The sequence below is a fragment of the Cololabis saira genome, chromosome 6, assembly GCF_033807715.1.
Source record: "Cololabis saira isolate AMF1-May2022 chromosome 6, fColSai1.1, whole genome shotgun sequence".
Classification (NCBI taxonomy): Eukaryota; Metazoa; Chordata; class Actinopteri; order Beloniformes; family Belonidae; genus Cololabis; species Cololabis saira.
This window is the reverse complement of record NC_084592.1, coordinates 10,755,683-10,770,400: the sequence shown is the minus strand read 5'-3', so window position 1 is coordinate 10,770,400 and position 14,718 is coordinate 10,755,683. Positions and strand designations below refer to the sequence as shown.

Sequence of the window (14,718 nt, the reverse complement as noted above, 5' to 3'; positions counted from 1 at the left end):
GTCCAGCACAGCAAAGAGATAATCCCATTGGACGCGATCAAATGCTTTCTCCGCATCCAGAGAGACAACGCATTCAGGGATAGCCTCAGAGGCAGAGTAGATAATATTGAACAGTCGCCTTGTGTTGAAGTAAGACTGCCTACCTTTAATGAAGCCAGTTTGGTCTTCAGATATAATTGTGGGGAGGACATTCTCCAGCCTATGGGCTAGGACTTTAGCTAGGATTTTAGCATCTGTGTTTAAGAGGGAGATGGGCCTGTAGGAGGCGCATTCAGTAGGATCCTTCCCTTTTTTAGCTATGAGGGTGATGCAGGCCTCCGAAAAAGAAGGAGGGAGGGAACCGTGGCTGAAGGATTCTGAAAGAACTGAAGATAGCAATGGGGAAAGCAAATTAGAAAATTTCTTTAGAAATTCCGCCGGGAAGCCATCAGGGCCAGGACATTTACCCGACTGCAGTGAAGAAATGGCTCGAGTAATTTCCATCAGGGATATCGGTTCTTCTAATGTCTTCCTTAGATCTGGTGAAAGACTGGGAATACTAAGACTATTTAAAAAGTCCGCAATCTCATCTCGATCAGTCTGAGATTCCGAGGTGTATAGCTGGGTATAAAAGTCCCTGAATGCTTCATTTATGAGTAAGTGGTCTGTAGTTACATGGCCATTTGGTAATCGAATCTTAGAAATATTTTGTTTAGCCTTAGAGCCTTTAAGTTGGTTGGCTAATAATTTGTCAGATTTGTCTCCATAAACATAAAACCTGGTTTTACTTTTCAGAAGTGACTGTTCAATTGGGTGAGTGGTAAGCAGGTCAAATTTAGTTTTAAGTTCTAGCCGCTTTTTGTAAAGATCTGGGGATTTAGTCCGAGAATATTCTTCATCGACCTCTTTAATTTGGCGGGCAAGGTCTGATCGCTCCCTATAAGATTTTTGCCTCACCCTAGCAGTGTAGGATATAATCTGTCCCCGGAGATAAGCCTTGAGGGAATCCCAGACAGTTAGACTAGACATTCCTGGAGTCATATTCGTGGATAGGAAAAAGGCTATTTCCGTTTCCATTGATTTAACAAAATTTGTGTCCGACAGCAGAGTTGAATTGAATCGCCACTGTCTGTCTCTCTGAGGTAGGTCAGGAAGGGACATGGTTAGAACCACAGGAGCGTGGTCGGAAATGACAATGCTCTGATAAGCACAGGAATGGACCAGGGGAATCAGTTGATTATCAATAAAAAAATAATCAATCCTCGAGTATGTGTGGTGCACTTGTGAGAAAAAGGAGTATTCTCTGTCACATGGATGTAAAGAACGCCACACATCACAAACACCGTAGTCAGAAAGGAACGCCTGAATAAGACGGGCTGACTTACTTGCTGTGCCGGGGTTGGTAGAGGATCGGTCTAGGACTGGGTCGAGCCAGCAATTAAAATCACCACCCAGTATGAGAGAATATGTATTAAGGTCAGGGAGCAGTGAAAACAGTCGTTCAAAAAAGACTGCATCATCTGAATTAGGGGCATAAACGTTCACAAGTACGACCAATGTATTGAATAATTTCCCAGAAACGATCACGTAGCGACCAAACTTGTCAGAAATCACATTGTGCTGCTCAAATGAAACATCCTGACTGATCAGAACTGAAACTCCTCAGGCTTTAGCTTGAAAGGAGGAGTGAAATCTCTGCCCTGACCACCTCGGGAACAGGCGGCTATTATCAGAACTGCGAATATGAGTTTCTTGTAGAAAGGCTATTTCTGTTTTAAGGTGTTTTAGATGTGAGAAGATCCTCTTCCTTTTAACAGGGTGATTCAGACCCTTAACATTCCAGCTCACCAACTTCAAGTATCTACTCATAATATCTAAGAAGAAAAATTAGGTGTGCACAATGACCTAGGCAGAAAAAAAGAGAACGGAAAGGAGGTTGAATGTGACCCACATTAAGTAATGAGTTGAAAAGAGTTAATGCAAAGTTTCTGGCAGTGACATATCCCCCCGACCCACCCTCCCCAACTAAGACAGCTGCTATAGAAAAATAAAAAAAAAGCAGCAAGCTCTTCAAAACAAACATAGTGCAATAACACATCTTCCTATCCTACACACTAATAGCTTTTGCTCCCGTATCATGGGTGTATACCTATTAGCACCTTAAAACGTGTAGATGTAAATAAAAAAAAAGGAATACCCTCTCAAATCTTGACCTGGAAGTCCCGATATGAGCCCAGAAATATTTTTACAAAAATATAAAATATAAAACGTCCGACTTAAGCAGCGTAAAAGTAAGGTTAACAGCTTACAATTATTACAAAACTTATAGGTAAATCGGAAAAGCTTTTTTTTTTTTTTTTTTTTTTTTTTTTCTCTCCCTCTTCACCACTTATTTTTCCCCTTCCCTCAAATAGCCAAAAATAACTGCAAATTAATAATATTTGCAAAGGGGCAGTCCAACTAACAACAGAGAAAATACTGGTTGTCGCGGGGTTACTCACCCTCCCCTCAGGAATAATGTGACTCACGTAAAAAAAAAAGAGAGAGAAAAAAAAGTCAGTCCGTCAGCGTCAGTGAGCCGCACCGGGCTGCAGGCGGAGCCGTGGCAGCCTCCAACAGTCCCGTTACGGCGGGTTTGAAGCTTTGCTGCGACTCGTGATGAATTTGCGCGCCTCATCCACGGAGCCGATCCACTTCCTGGCCCCCCCGGACAGCGTGAGCCGGAGCCGGGCGGGGAAGAGCAGAGCCGGCCTCAGACCCAGCTGGTAGAGCTCCGACATGACTCCGCTGTATTCCGCTCGTTGGCTGGCAACTTCGGGGCTGTAATCCTCCAGGACCCGGATGGGCTGGCCGCGATATTCCAACTTTCCCCTCCGGCGCGCCTCCCTGATGAGGATATCCTTCGTCTGGTACCGGTGAAGGCGGATGATGACCGGACGCGGTCTCTGTCCCGGGGCCGGCTTGGCGGCGAGCGAGCGGTGCGCTCTGTCTATCTCTGGCGGTGACGGCAGCGTATCGTTCCCGAACACCTCACACAGCAGCTTGGAGAAGAAAGCCGCCGGAGAACCGCTCTCGGTCGACTCCGGTAAGCCCAGGATACGGATGTTCTGCCTTCTGCTCCGGCTTTCCAAATCCACCACCTTGGCCTTCAGCCGAGCATTATCATCCCGTAGAGTCGAGCAGATGCCTTCAAGGTCCGTAACTCGCTGGCTGAGGTCTTCTGTGGCGAGTTCAAGGGACGAAACCCGTTGGCCATGGTCCTCGACCGCGAGCCGCGTTTGGTCGAGTTTGGAGTCGAGCTGACTGAAAGTATTTTTGAACTCGGCGGTCAGGGCAGCGCGGTGTTCCTCCAGCAACGTGGTAATGGCCGCCAGGGTTAAGACAGCGCCAGCGTCGTCCTTCTTGCCCGACTTGCCGCTCTTCGAAGCCATCTCGGAGGTAAGTGGGCTCGTTCGAGACAAAAAAAAAAGAAAAACAGCAACAGGGAATCCTTTTTAAAGTAAAAATTTTGAAAGTTTGAGGGCTTGGTGGTTTAAAAAGTTTGGCACTCACGGGAGCACTCGCGAAACGCGTCTACTCCATCTGCTCACCAACCGGAAGCCCCACATTTGTCGGCTCTGCGTCGTTTTAACGCGGGACCCTAATTTAGGCACCATATACAAGCAGCACGTAAAGGTTTCACGCGCGCGTAAAACTCATATATATGAAAAAAAATCTGTGTCCCTTTAGGGAAGAAATGAGGGGCTCCGTGCTCCCTAAACGCAGCCCCTCATTTGTTCTGTCCTAAAGCGGGTGAAGAAGAGGCTGCAGTAGCAGCACCAGAGTCCTGACTGACAGCTTCACACACAGAGGGACACGATCAGCGCTATATTATTTTATTTTATTATTTTATTATTTTAAGCCTGACATATGTTGTGATATGTGATGACATTATTAAGAGTATGACATGAATCTGGCTTCATTTCACCACCTCACAGCCTGCCTCGCCAGTTCCCCGTGTCTTAAGTTAATTCTTACGGGAGGGTCCTAGTTGCCGTAAAGATACGCAGATTTTTCGGTTAGTTTTTTCTTTTTAGATCCGAGGATTTGCGTAGAAGGTGGCTTCCGCAACTTTCAGGCGCTTTTTCTGCGCAAGCAAGCTTTATAGATGAGGCCCCTGGGCTTTAGGATGTTAACTAAAAAGAGCTGGGATTCACCTTTTATCATATTGCAAACAAATAAAAATAAACACTCACATTGCTATACTCAGCATTCTTAACCTTAATTACTGTAGTGAGACAGAAGGAGTAGGAATAGGCATACCGCAAACGAAATCTAATCATAATCTAGGGTCCCACAAATGACATCCCGCAAGTTTCACATTCTTACCGCCATGAGGCGCAGGTTGCATACGCGCGTCTTGACTGTGACAGTCACTGCTGTGGCGGCGGCAGCCGCCGGGCGGCTATGCAGACTGAGAACCGTGATTTAAAAGTTCAAACGTTCCCCGATGTTGACGGCCCCGGAGCGGAGATTTGCTCGGCGTATTCCTCTGCCTTTTTAGGGTCTGTGAAGGAAGTCTGTGTGCCGTTGTGGGTAATCAGGAGTCTTGCGGGATAAAGTAATCCATACCTGAAGTCGGGCTTGTCACGCAGCAGCTCTCTGGCGCGGCTGAATAATGCCCTTCGCTTAGCCACGGCAGGAGGGTAATCCGGGAAAACTTGAACCCTTTTACCGTTGTGGTAGAGTTGTTTCGCCGCCCTGGCTTTCCGTAAAATTTCCTCCAACACATGATAATAGTGGAGCCTCAGGATGAAGGGTCTAGGAGGCTCGGCAGGGTCGGGTCTCCTCCGGAGGGTCCGGTGCGCTCGGTCAATCAGCGGCTTCTCATCCAGGGACAGCACGTCTTGTAGCAGCCCGGCAATATAGTCGCGCGGCTTGGATCCTTCTGCTCCCTCCGGGATTCCGGTGATTCTAATGTTGTGTCTCCTTGAACGGCCCTCCAAGTCCTCACATTTTGAAGTTAATTTCTCCACTTCAGAGTTTAGTCTCGCAACTTGGTGCTGGAGAGCAGTAACATCGTCGGAGTGGATTGAGGCTGACTTCTCCAGGTCTTTAATAGTTTTCTCGTGCGTTGCTTGGGTCCCCTCAAGTGCTGAAATGGATGATTGAATTTCCTTTTTAGTTGTGGCTAATTCGTCCCTCCACTCGGTGCATACAATTTGTATGCGTGCATCAATGGAAGCACAGATATCGTCTTTAATCTGCGTGATTTCGTTTCGCAGGGCAGAAATAGCGGTCAATAATGCACGGTTTGGCGGGTCGCCCTGCTCACATACATCATCATGTGCAGCCCCATAACTGGAGTCCGAGGGCTGGTCGGGGCCCGTTTCTTGTTGGTCGGTTTTTCGAGATTTTACCTTTTTTGACATCGTCTTCTTATGTCAATCTTAGTGCTGCGCTTGTGCGTGTCTTCTTGCGTCGTTCCGAAGATCTTTTGAGCGGATGTATTAAAGTTTTGTGTTTTAATAAAGATAAGGTTGTCAGAGCTATCGCAAACACGTCTTACTCCTCCATCACGCAACAGCGCCCCCCGCCTTTTATTATTTTAATATTGCTGATTATGGCTTACATTTTAAGATTACCGGAAAGATTCCCAGAATATTCAATTTTTTTTTAGATAGGATATTAGAGTTTTCTTAAGCTGTAAGCCATGATCAGCAATATTAAAATAATAAAAGGCTTGCAATATTTCAGTTGATTTGTAATTAATCCAGAATGTATGACATTTTTGTTTTTGTAATTGCATTACAGAAAATCACAATATTCAAATTTTCTGAGACAGTCCTGTATATGACGCCACAGTGGGTAGAAGTGGTGGCTTTAAAATGTGCACTCCTATGAAAAGAAAGTAAAAGATTTAACACATACTGTATCAGCAGTATTAAGATGTGCATCAACATGATGAGGAAACGCATCAACAACGATCTTACAGAAACTGTTCCCACTAATGTTGTCACAGTTAAAAACATGGCCTGACAGTTTGAGGTCCACCGGTCTACAATGAGGAAGATTACTCACAAGTGCAAAACAATCAAACCTTCATACTTCATACCAACTAACAGTGGTGAAGAGCTGATGAGTCTGTCTTGTTTCACTGTGACGAGACTCGGGTGCCTTGAATCTACAGAGAAGTCTATGTACTCGTCTGTAATCCTGTAAGTGTGAAATTACAGGACAATGATCCCAATCTCAGCCTCGAGTCTACAGCAGGATGTCTGAGCAACTCTTTAAGTCTAGATGTCAAAGTGACTGAAATGCTCTGTTGGCACCTTTAAAAGGAGGGTAGGTGATTTCTGGACCCTTTCCCCGTTGTGTGATGGACTGGGAGACTGTTTGGAGGTTTATCTAAGACAGGGGTCAGCAACCCGCGGCTCTAGAGCCGCATGCAGCTCTTTAGCGCCGCCCTAGTGACCGAGTTTCTTGACATTTCGACTTTTTTCTCAACATTTCGACTTTTTTCTCGACATTTCGACCTTTTTCTATAAATTGTACTTCAACATTAATGTCGACATTTTGACTTTTTCTCGACATTTCGACTTTTTTCTCGAAGTGCATAATGAAAAAAAAATCTTCCTCCTCCAAAATATTATTTTATTTTTATCCTGCCTGGCCCTCATACTCTTCCATAGATTCGGGTAACAAAAAGAGTCACGTGGAAAGACATTAGAATGCTACATTTGCAGCCGAGGACCCAGTTATAACTTTATATAAATACATGCAGTATGTGTTGCCTTCCTTCTAAGGCTTATACAAGACTTTTCATTTTTTGTGGCTCCAGACATATTTGTTTTTTGTGTTTTTGGTCCAATATGGCTCTTTCAACATTTTGGGTTGCCGAACCCTGATCTAAGAGAATATACTTCTATTACTCCCTGATACATAAACCTCACAACTGCTTTCTCTCTCACTGTCAGTTTAGTACTCGGCAAACGTTTTCATTACAGCAAAGAAATGAAATTGAAGGTTCAGCTGACATTGAATGGCAACCTGTCCTGCCGTTGGTGAAAGGGAGCCAAGGGCTTCTTTTCTCTTCTTTTGAAACTGTTGACACCTACTGTAGCTGTCTCAGCAAGCGTCAGAGCGGTTTCTTCTCTTGTGATTGTGAGCGGCCACCGAGGCGGCGCTGATTGGATGAGTACGGCAGCACAGAGCCACTCAGGTGTGCTGTCACAGTTAATCAGATGCTTGTCTGACGGTGATTAGTGTTTGCAATGAATTCAGTAAATGGCAACCATCACAGCCCTAAATGCATTTTTCCGGCCCCAAAAAAACAAGCATTTGCCATGAGAGCGTTCAGAGAGACAGGCAGCGCGGCAGACAGGCAGGTGTGCGTAGGAGGAGCGAGTGTCTTCACTGTTGTACTCCAGACTGAGTTTTTCCTTTGTTTGTGTACTTGTATTACTCATACAATGCAGATGTTCTCTTTTGATGTTCTCTGCAGTTCCACTGGTGTGAGGACAAAAGCAGCCCAGATTCACTTGCATCTACACTTTTCCACAAGTACCTACTCAGCCCAGCTCAGCTCGCCTCCACTCGGTTTGGTTCTTTCCCACTAGGGTCTAACGTGCCCAGTAGATACTTTTTCTGTAACTATTCTGCCGAGGTTCTAAGGGCTGAGTCGGGCTGAATCTGACGTCATCACACTACAGGCCACCGATTGGTCGGGGGGTTGGAGTCAGACGTCGGAGTCAGGATGTGACATCAGTAAAAGAGCGACTGACGGCTTCTTGTTCATTTTATTCAACAGGCAATGGCAGCAACAGTCTGTTTCATGATCCAACTCTGAGGTGCAGATGTTCATAAACCTGGTGGCTGAGGAGAGAATTAAAAAGGGATGTAGACGGCGATAAGGAACGACCAGATCCACCAGGAGCTCTGTCACTTCATAGCTGCTCAGCTACCAACGGACTTTTCAGCAGCGCCGAGACAAATAAAAAAAAATTAAAAAGCGTCGCCGCTTGAATCTTCTCTCACTCTCATTTTTTTAACTTGATATCAAACACGAGCCACAGACCCAGCAGCACATCTATCATCTCCTCCAGGTTCTACATCTTTAGTGTTGTCTTCTTCGTTTAGATAGCACAATCAAATACGTCACAGCAGCTTCACTCCAACCTCCTACTTCTGCTCCAGGTGCTGAATTGTTATTGAAAAGAAACCAGGCCGAGTTGAGGCGAGCCGAGCTGAGATGAGTAGAGCCGAGTAGGTGCTGGTGGAAAAGCGCCATTAGAATGATGCAAGTTTCTCACCGGTTGTCTTTTGTCCATCATCAGCCATGACTAAGTTATTGTGCATCAAAGTGAGGAAAATGTCGAGCAAAAAGGGAGCCAAAACTGCGACTGTTGAGTTTAATCTGCATCGTTTTCTGCTTCTGCTTCTAAGGAGATGCAGAAGATCCTCAAATGTTCTGATTTGTTTAAATGTGTTTGATTTGACCCAAAACTGAAACGACAAATCTTTTTCTCACCATTTTTACATGGAAACGGACTGAAATAATTTTGTTGTATCACATTCTTGTGATGAACTTTGCAGCGTTCTTTGGGTTTGGGTTAGGAACAGGTTTGGTTCGGGGAAGGGGCTGTTACAAAGGGCTTTTTGAAATAGTCATGTTTGTGTTTGTGTGTCTTACCTTAGTGATGCACTTTTATATTTCTGCCTGTAAACAAACACAAAAACAGAAGTTACTCCAATGAAGCGACTGGTCAGAAACTGATGATGTGACCTGATCCGGTTACACACCAGCCTATTTCGTTTTCTTCTTCTTTTTTTGCCTTCGAGGCTGTTGTGGAAAAGTGTTCTCCAGACTAACTAGGTACGACTGGAGAAACAAAAGCTGGACTCTGACTAGGACTGAGTCTGCTTTACTCCATTGCATAGCAAGAAGTCGCATCTTTACAGCAAGGCAGTGACCAACAAGACGACATGCCTGAGTGATCTAAACCAGGGGTTCTTAACCTTTCTGACCTTGGGGCCCAATTTTTTCAGTACAGAGTGGCCCGAGGCCCGTTAAATATTAACACTGTATAGCAGCGAAGGTCCAGAACATCATAATAAATATATATATATATATATATATATATATATATATATATATATATATATATATATATATATATATATATATATATATATAGGTATATATATTCAAGTGGCCTCATAGTTGTATCAACATCTGCATCTGACTGTTATATTAAAAAAGTACATATTTGCCCATTAACATGTGTAACTTCAATTACACATTTTTTCTCTTAAAAATAAAATAAATAAATAAGATTTTATTTTATTTTTCAAATGCTATCTTATTTTATTTCTTTACCAGCAGTTTGAATTTCCCCTTTTCTTTGTTAATTGTCTCAACACATTTTTATAATAAATTAATATAAACACATCTCTTCAGTGAGAGAACTGAGCTCTAATTTCTCCTGTCAGGACTTTAAATCTGGGCTGGATGGTGTCAGGTTCTCATGCACATGAGAAGGTGCTCATTGATGAACCTGGAACGATATTTAGTTTTAATTATGTTCATTGTGGAGAAAGCTGCTTCACAGCTGTATGTGGACCCAAACATGTTTAAGATGGTCAGCTTATTTTCTGTGACTTCAGTTCAGACTTGAGTGGATATGTTTGATGAAAAACTTTGTGTTTTGTTTCAGTGGCGTTTTACTTTCGCACTTTGAACGCCACGGTCTCTGAACGTATGAGACACTGGTTTTGTCCCAGTGGGAAGACTGAACCAGGATGAATCTGTCCATTCCGGGTTGAACTCCCCTTTCCACCTGTTAGGCTTCTCATCTCTGTAAGAGTCAAGCTAATTACTTACTAAGTAACTTACTAAGTTTTATTTACATTAATAAGTTGTCAGGACTGCGCGTGTCGGATTTCATCCGAGCCTGATCAGCTGAGACGGCCGGGCAGAACCCGCAGCTCTCTGGCCTCTGCAGCCGTGTCACTTTCCGATGCTTTTGCGAGCCCGAACAACAGTCCAGTCCAGCAGACACACCTACATGTACAATCCTTCAGCAGTAACGATGGAGCCCACCGCCCGAGCGGCCCCGACCTCCCCGGCTGCGCGGACGAGTCAGGATAACTGATCACGCCGCGCTCGCTCGCTCTGGGCGCAGACCCAAGTAATCGATCCCTGATCCTGGCGGATCTAAACCTACTCTGTGCAAAATGAAGGATTTACTCTGTAAATACACACCATTTCTCTTACTATTACACCTAGAGCTAGCTGAGGGTCTTCTTCTCCTCATTTGGTCGGGAGTTGCTATGCAGTCCCGCGGCCCCCGCGGCCCACACGTACAAAACTGAATTTTTTTCGCGGCCCACTAGATGGCGCTCGCGGCCCAAGTGTGGGCCGCGGCCCTATGGTTAAGAATCACTGATCTAAACATCCAGACTGAGGCTACAGCAGGAGTCCACAACCTGATTATCCCCAGATCTCAGTCAGGCCATGAAGACCCATAACTGTTAAACTCACCACACCATATCTAACATTTTAAATGTTTCTCTCACAGAGGCCACTTTGATTTTTTTCTGCTCATTTAATACAAAAATGCCTTTTTTCTGCAAACAAAACCTGATCTGAAATCAGTCCAAAATGAAAACTGAACTAAAACCAAGTGAAAGAAAAGCAGTGACATTTGGGAGCTTGTTCAGGCAGGCAACTTGGGCAACATTTTGCACATGCAGACAGATATGGTTTGTTCAATTACACCCACTGAAATAATTTGGCTCTTTAAAGGAATAAAGCTTTGCCCCCTATCTCGTGCCAACTGGAGCGCAGCAGTTTTATAGTTTTTATAGTTTTATTTGGATCCCCATTAGCTGCAGCAAAACTGCAGCTATTCTTCCTGGGGTCTGACACATAATATACAATACAATACAAAAATTAAAAGCAAACCTAAAGAGGTAGTAGAAGAAAAAGAAAAGAAACATAGAAAAGAAAAAAAGGAAAAAAAAAAAAAAGGAAATTCTACTACAAAAAATATTCCAGATTTCTGTCAAATAAGACCAGTGCTCCTTTTGATACTCACATTAAGGTTACAGTCATTCCGAAACATTTAGATGTAATGCCTTTACAATACAAAATCATACCTTATTTAAATAGCATCAACCAATTCCAACAATGTATAGTCATCTACAATGCGTTTAAGTTAAAATCACTTATCGTAACTTGAACCCATGACCATTTTTAGTAAACCAATAGCCATTTAATAATTCTGCTGCTATTTCTGCTGCTCTAAAACCACCACCCACATCCACCTGTAGTCCCCCAGATTAGAGATCAGGGCAGGGAATAGTTGTTGACCATCAGTTCCTAATATCTCAACGTTGGTATTATCAGTGAGGAGTGATGAGGACGGTGCTCAGACACCAGACCATGATGAGTTCTGATACCAGTAATCAACTACATCCATTCACTGTAACATGAGCTGGCAGGCTGAAATTAATTTGAAAAAGTGTTTTGTTTTTCTCAGTCAATAAAAAGAAATAATAAATGAATCAATTAAGTCATTTATGTTTCATTAGCCTTCGTAATCAACCCGCAGAATCACAAACGGCAGCTCCTCATCATTTTCCCTCGCCGACCGAAATAGCTTTTGCTCGGAGCGTGATTTATGGTTTGACCGTTGTCGCTGCCGTTAATGACAAACATCTTTATTTAGTGTTCTGTCTCTGTCAGTTGTGTTGTCTGGCGTTACGAGACGGAGTACTTTCACCACCAGAATTAGACAAGAAAGTGCAATAAAACAGCGGAGAAGTTCCCAGACGGTAAATTCATGTCGCTTCACGAAGCTGTGGATGTGATTTTTATTATACCCACCCCCCTCTCCACCCCACTGGGGTTTAAAGTTCTAAAAACATTTATAAAATGATTGAAGTGAAGTGTGAAGAAGGCATCTGTTCCTGTCAGTCAGTGTTGAGGCTGGAGGGCTGAATGAAATACACAGACAGTGGAAGAGGGGAGAAGGTGCTTCAGCTGTTTTCACTCAAAGCGTCGCGATGTGGCACCTTCCTGCAGGGTCGTGATGAGCCGTGGCTGCGCTGTACAACCCAACCACAGGGACACAGTCAGAACTGATCTTTATTCTCCTCTGATTTACTTCTTTTCTCCAGCGGTTTCTGCTCTGTCTCATACTTCTACGAGCTCCACCATTGCAACCCGCCCTGCAGTCTGCCTTTGTGTCTGCAGCTGACTGAAACCTATGGAGCTAGAACAGTCTCCTAATTCGCAAATGCACACACCATTTCACAAATGCACAGGACATATCTTTACTCCACCAACTCGAAATATTGAATCACTTTTCTATGCGAACGACGCAAACGCAGTTCAAACAGCAGGTGTATCCGTATGGAGCCAAATCAAGGCCAAAAGTTTTGCTAATTTGAAAATAAAATTTGAACCTGAAAATTCTTTTTTACAGTTTCAATTTTATTTTTTTCACTATCAGATTATTTTTTTCAGTTTCAAATCTTTTTATTTCAGTTTCAAATCTTTTTTTCAGTTTCAAATCTTTTTTTTTCAGTTTCACGTCTTTTTTTCAGTTTCACATCTTTTTTTCAGTTTCAAATCTTTTTTTTCAGTTTCACATCTTTTTTTCAGTTTCACTTCTTTTTTTTTCAGTTTCAATTTTTTTTTTCAGGTTCAGACTTTTGGCCCCGATCTGGCGTGGGGGGCGTGGCATCAACTGAGAGGGGCGTGGCATCATGAGGGACAGCAGAACAGAGAAGGCGGGGGACGTTCCTCAGTCCTGTTGCCTTCAGTAAACGTAGGTTGCAGAAGTTATCAGTAGAAGTATGATTCAACACTGTATATACACCATATTCACGTGATTGGCAGTGGAAAAAACTGATATTAGTAGTAGGTATTTAAACTCATTCACCCTCTCCATCGGCTGACCATATAGTGTTAGCTTCTCAAGCCAAAAGTCTGAACCTGAAAAAAAAATTTGAAACTGAAAAAAAAGAAGTGAAACTGAAAAAAAAAGATTTGAAACTGAAAAAAAGATTTGAAACTGAAATAAAAAGATTTGAAACTGAAAAAATGATCTGATACTGAAAAAAATAAAATTGAAACTGTAAAAAAGAATTTTCAGGTTCAAATTTTATTTTCAAATTAGCAAAACTTTTGGCCTTGATTTGGCTCCATATATCCACCCCTTTAATCGGATTGGTTTACGAGTAAATCGTCCCCCACGTGGGGTGCGCTCTTATGATTGGCTGAAACGAAGGAAGATATCTGATTGGTTGCAGATCCTTCTGTGTTAAAAAAAATACCTATTTGTGGATTGAGGCACGTCAGGGGAGTCTCAAAAGTCACACGCAAATCCAGCGCACAAAAAAACGTTTGTAAATCAGGTCATATTTGTGTGTGCATCAAAAATACATTTGTGTATCTTGTCCTATGCACGTGTGAATTGTTCTGTGCATTTGTGAAACTTGTCCTGTGCATTTGTGAAACGATGTGTGCATTTGTGAAACGGTGTGTGCATTTGCAAATCGGTGTGTGCATTTGTGAAACTTGTTCTGTGCATTTGTGAAACAGTGTGTGCATTTGTGAAACGGTGTGTGCATTTGCAAATCGGTCTGTGCATTTGTGAATTTTGTCCTGTGCATTTGTGAAACGGTGTGTGCATTTGCGAATTATGAGACTGTTCTAGCTCCATAGAAACCTGCTTGAGAGGGATGAATGAGTGAGTATGAATGCTGTATCTAAAAACAGTTAGAACCACCCTTTTGGGCAGTTTAATCTAAGCAGTCTAAAAACAATATGACATCACACAGGTGCATCCCGGAGGAGGGCACTGTAGCAGGGCGAGTGCTACGGGGCCCGACCGACAGGATAGAGGAGGACACGGAGTTTTGTGCAGAACCCTTTATTTGTCACCGATCACCGCCACACGTGCACCAGCACAGAATCCAACGCATCAGCATACCAGCAGCTCCTCCGACCCCTTGCTGCTGTCCAGCTCTGCCTCATAAGGCAGGCAGGGTGGAGAGCGGCAGCCACTCAGGCGGATGGGACACAGGTGCGTGTGTCCCATCAACCTCTCCACCCTGCCACAGGCACTTTTCAAAATAAAGAGTGATTGGTTTGAAGTTTTCCTTTCAGAATTCTGGTATCTGGGCTTTTGGGTTATCTGCTACAAGTAACCTTGAATTGATGTGGATGATTGTTGTCAGAGTCGTCTCTGGGACGGCAGGTCTTCATTCAACAACACTGCCGTTCTAAAACAGTTGAGATTGAGGAGCTGGTGGTCTGATGGTACTGAAAGCAAGCTGCAGAGTTTGCAGCTGCAGTGCCTTCATCCCCCCCTTTGACTTAATAAAGTCCTTGTGCCTTTAACCTTTTATAATACAAGGCTTCTGGACTTATTTTGTTAGTTTGACTGTAAAAGAGTCAGAAATCATCCGATGAATGAGCGCTTTAGTCCTTCTTTTTAGATCAACCTCAGCTTTCAACCCTGACAGTCATGTCACGCACACATCGAGCTGATGTTTTCAGACAGCCGTACCCTTTGAATACTTTGTGCTACCATAATACACTCAACATCCTTGTGAAGCTCCTTTTCTTTTCTTTCAGAAATTTGAATTTCCTTTCTAGCATAAACGGTAGCCGATTTACAATAATTTGAAAAGTGCTTCTAAAACAGGCCCACCAGTGGGGCGACGGTAAATAAACGGTCGACATTA

At 43.5% G+C, this 14,718-nt stretch overlaps 1 protein-coding gene across 2 annotated transcripts in view; it reads right to left on the bottom strand.

The window, feature by feature from the left end:
• Positions 1-14,718, bottom strand: part of pde1a (phosphodiesterase 1A, calmodulin-dependent) — an 80,524-nt gene that overhangs the window by 39,110 nt on the left and 26,696 nt on the right. For both annotated transcript variants that reach the window (XM_061724374.1, XM_061724373.1), the window contains exon 2: positions 8,651-8,677. In XM_061724374.1, the coding sequence (XP_061580358.1) occupies positions 8,651-8,677 (27 nt within the window). The remainder of the gene's footprint in view (positions 1-8,650; positions 8,678-14,718) is intronic.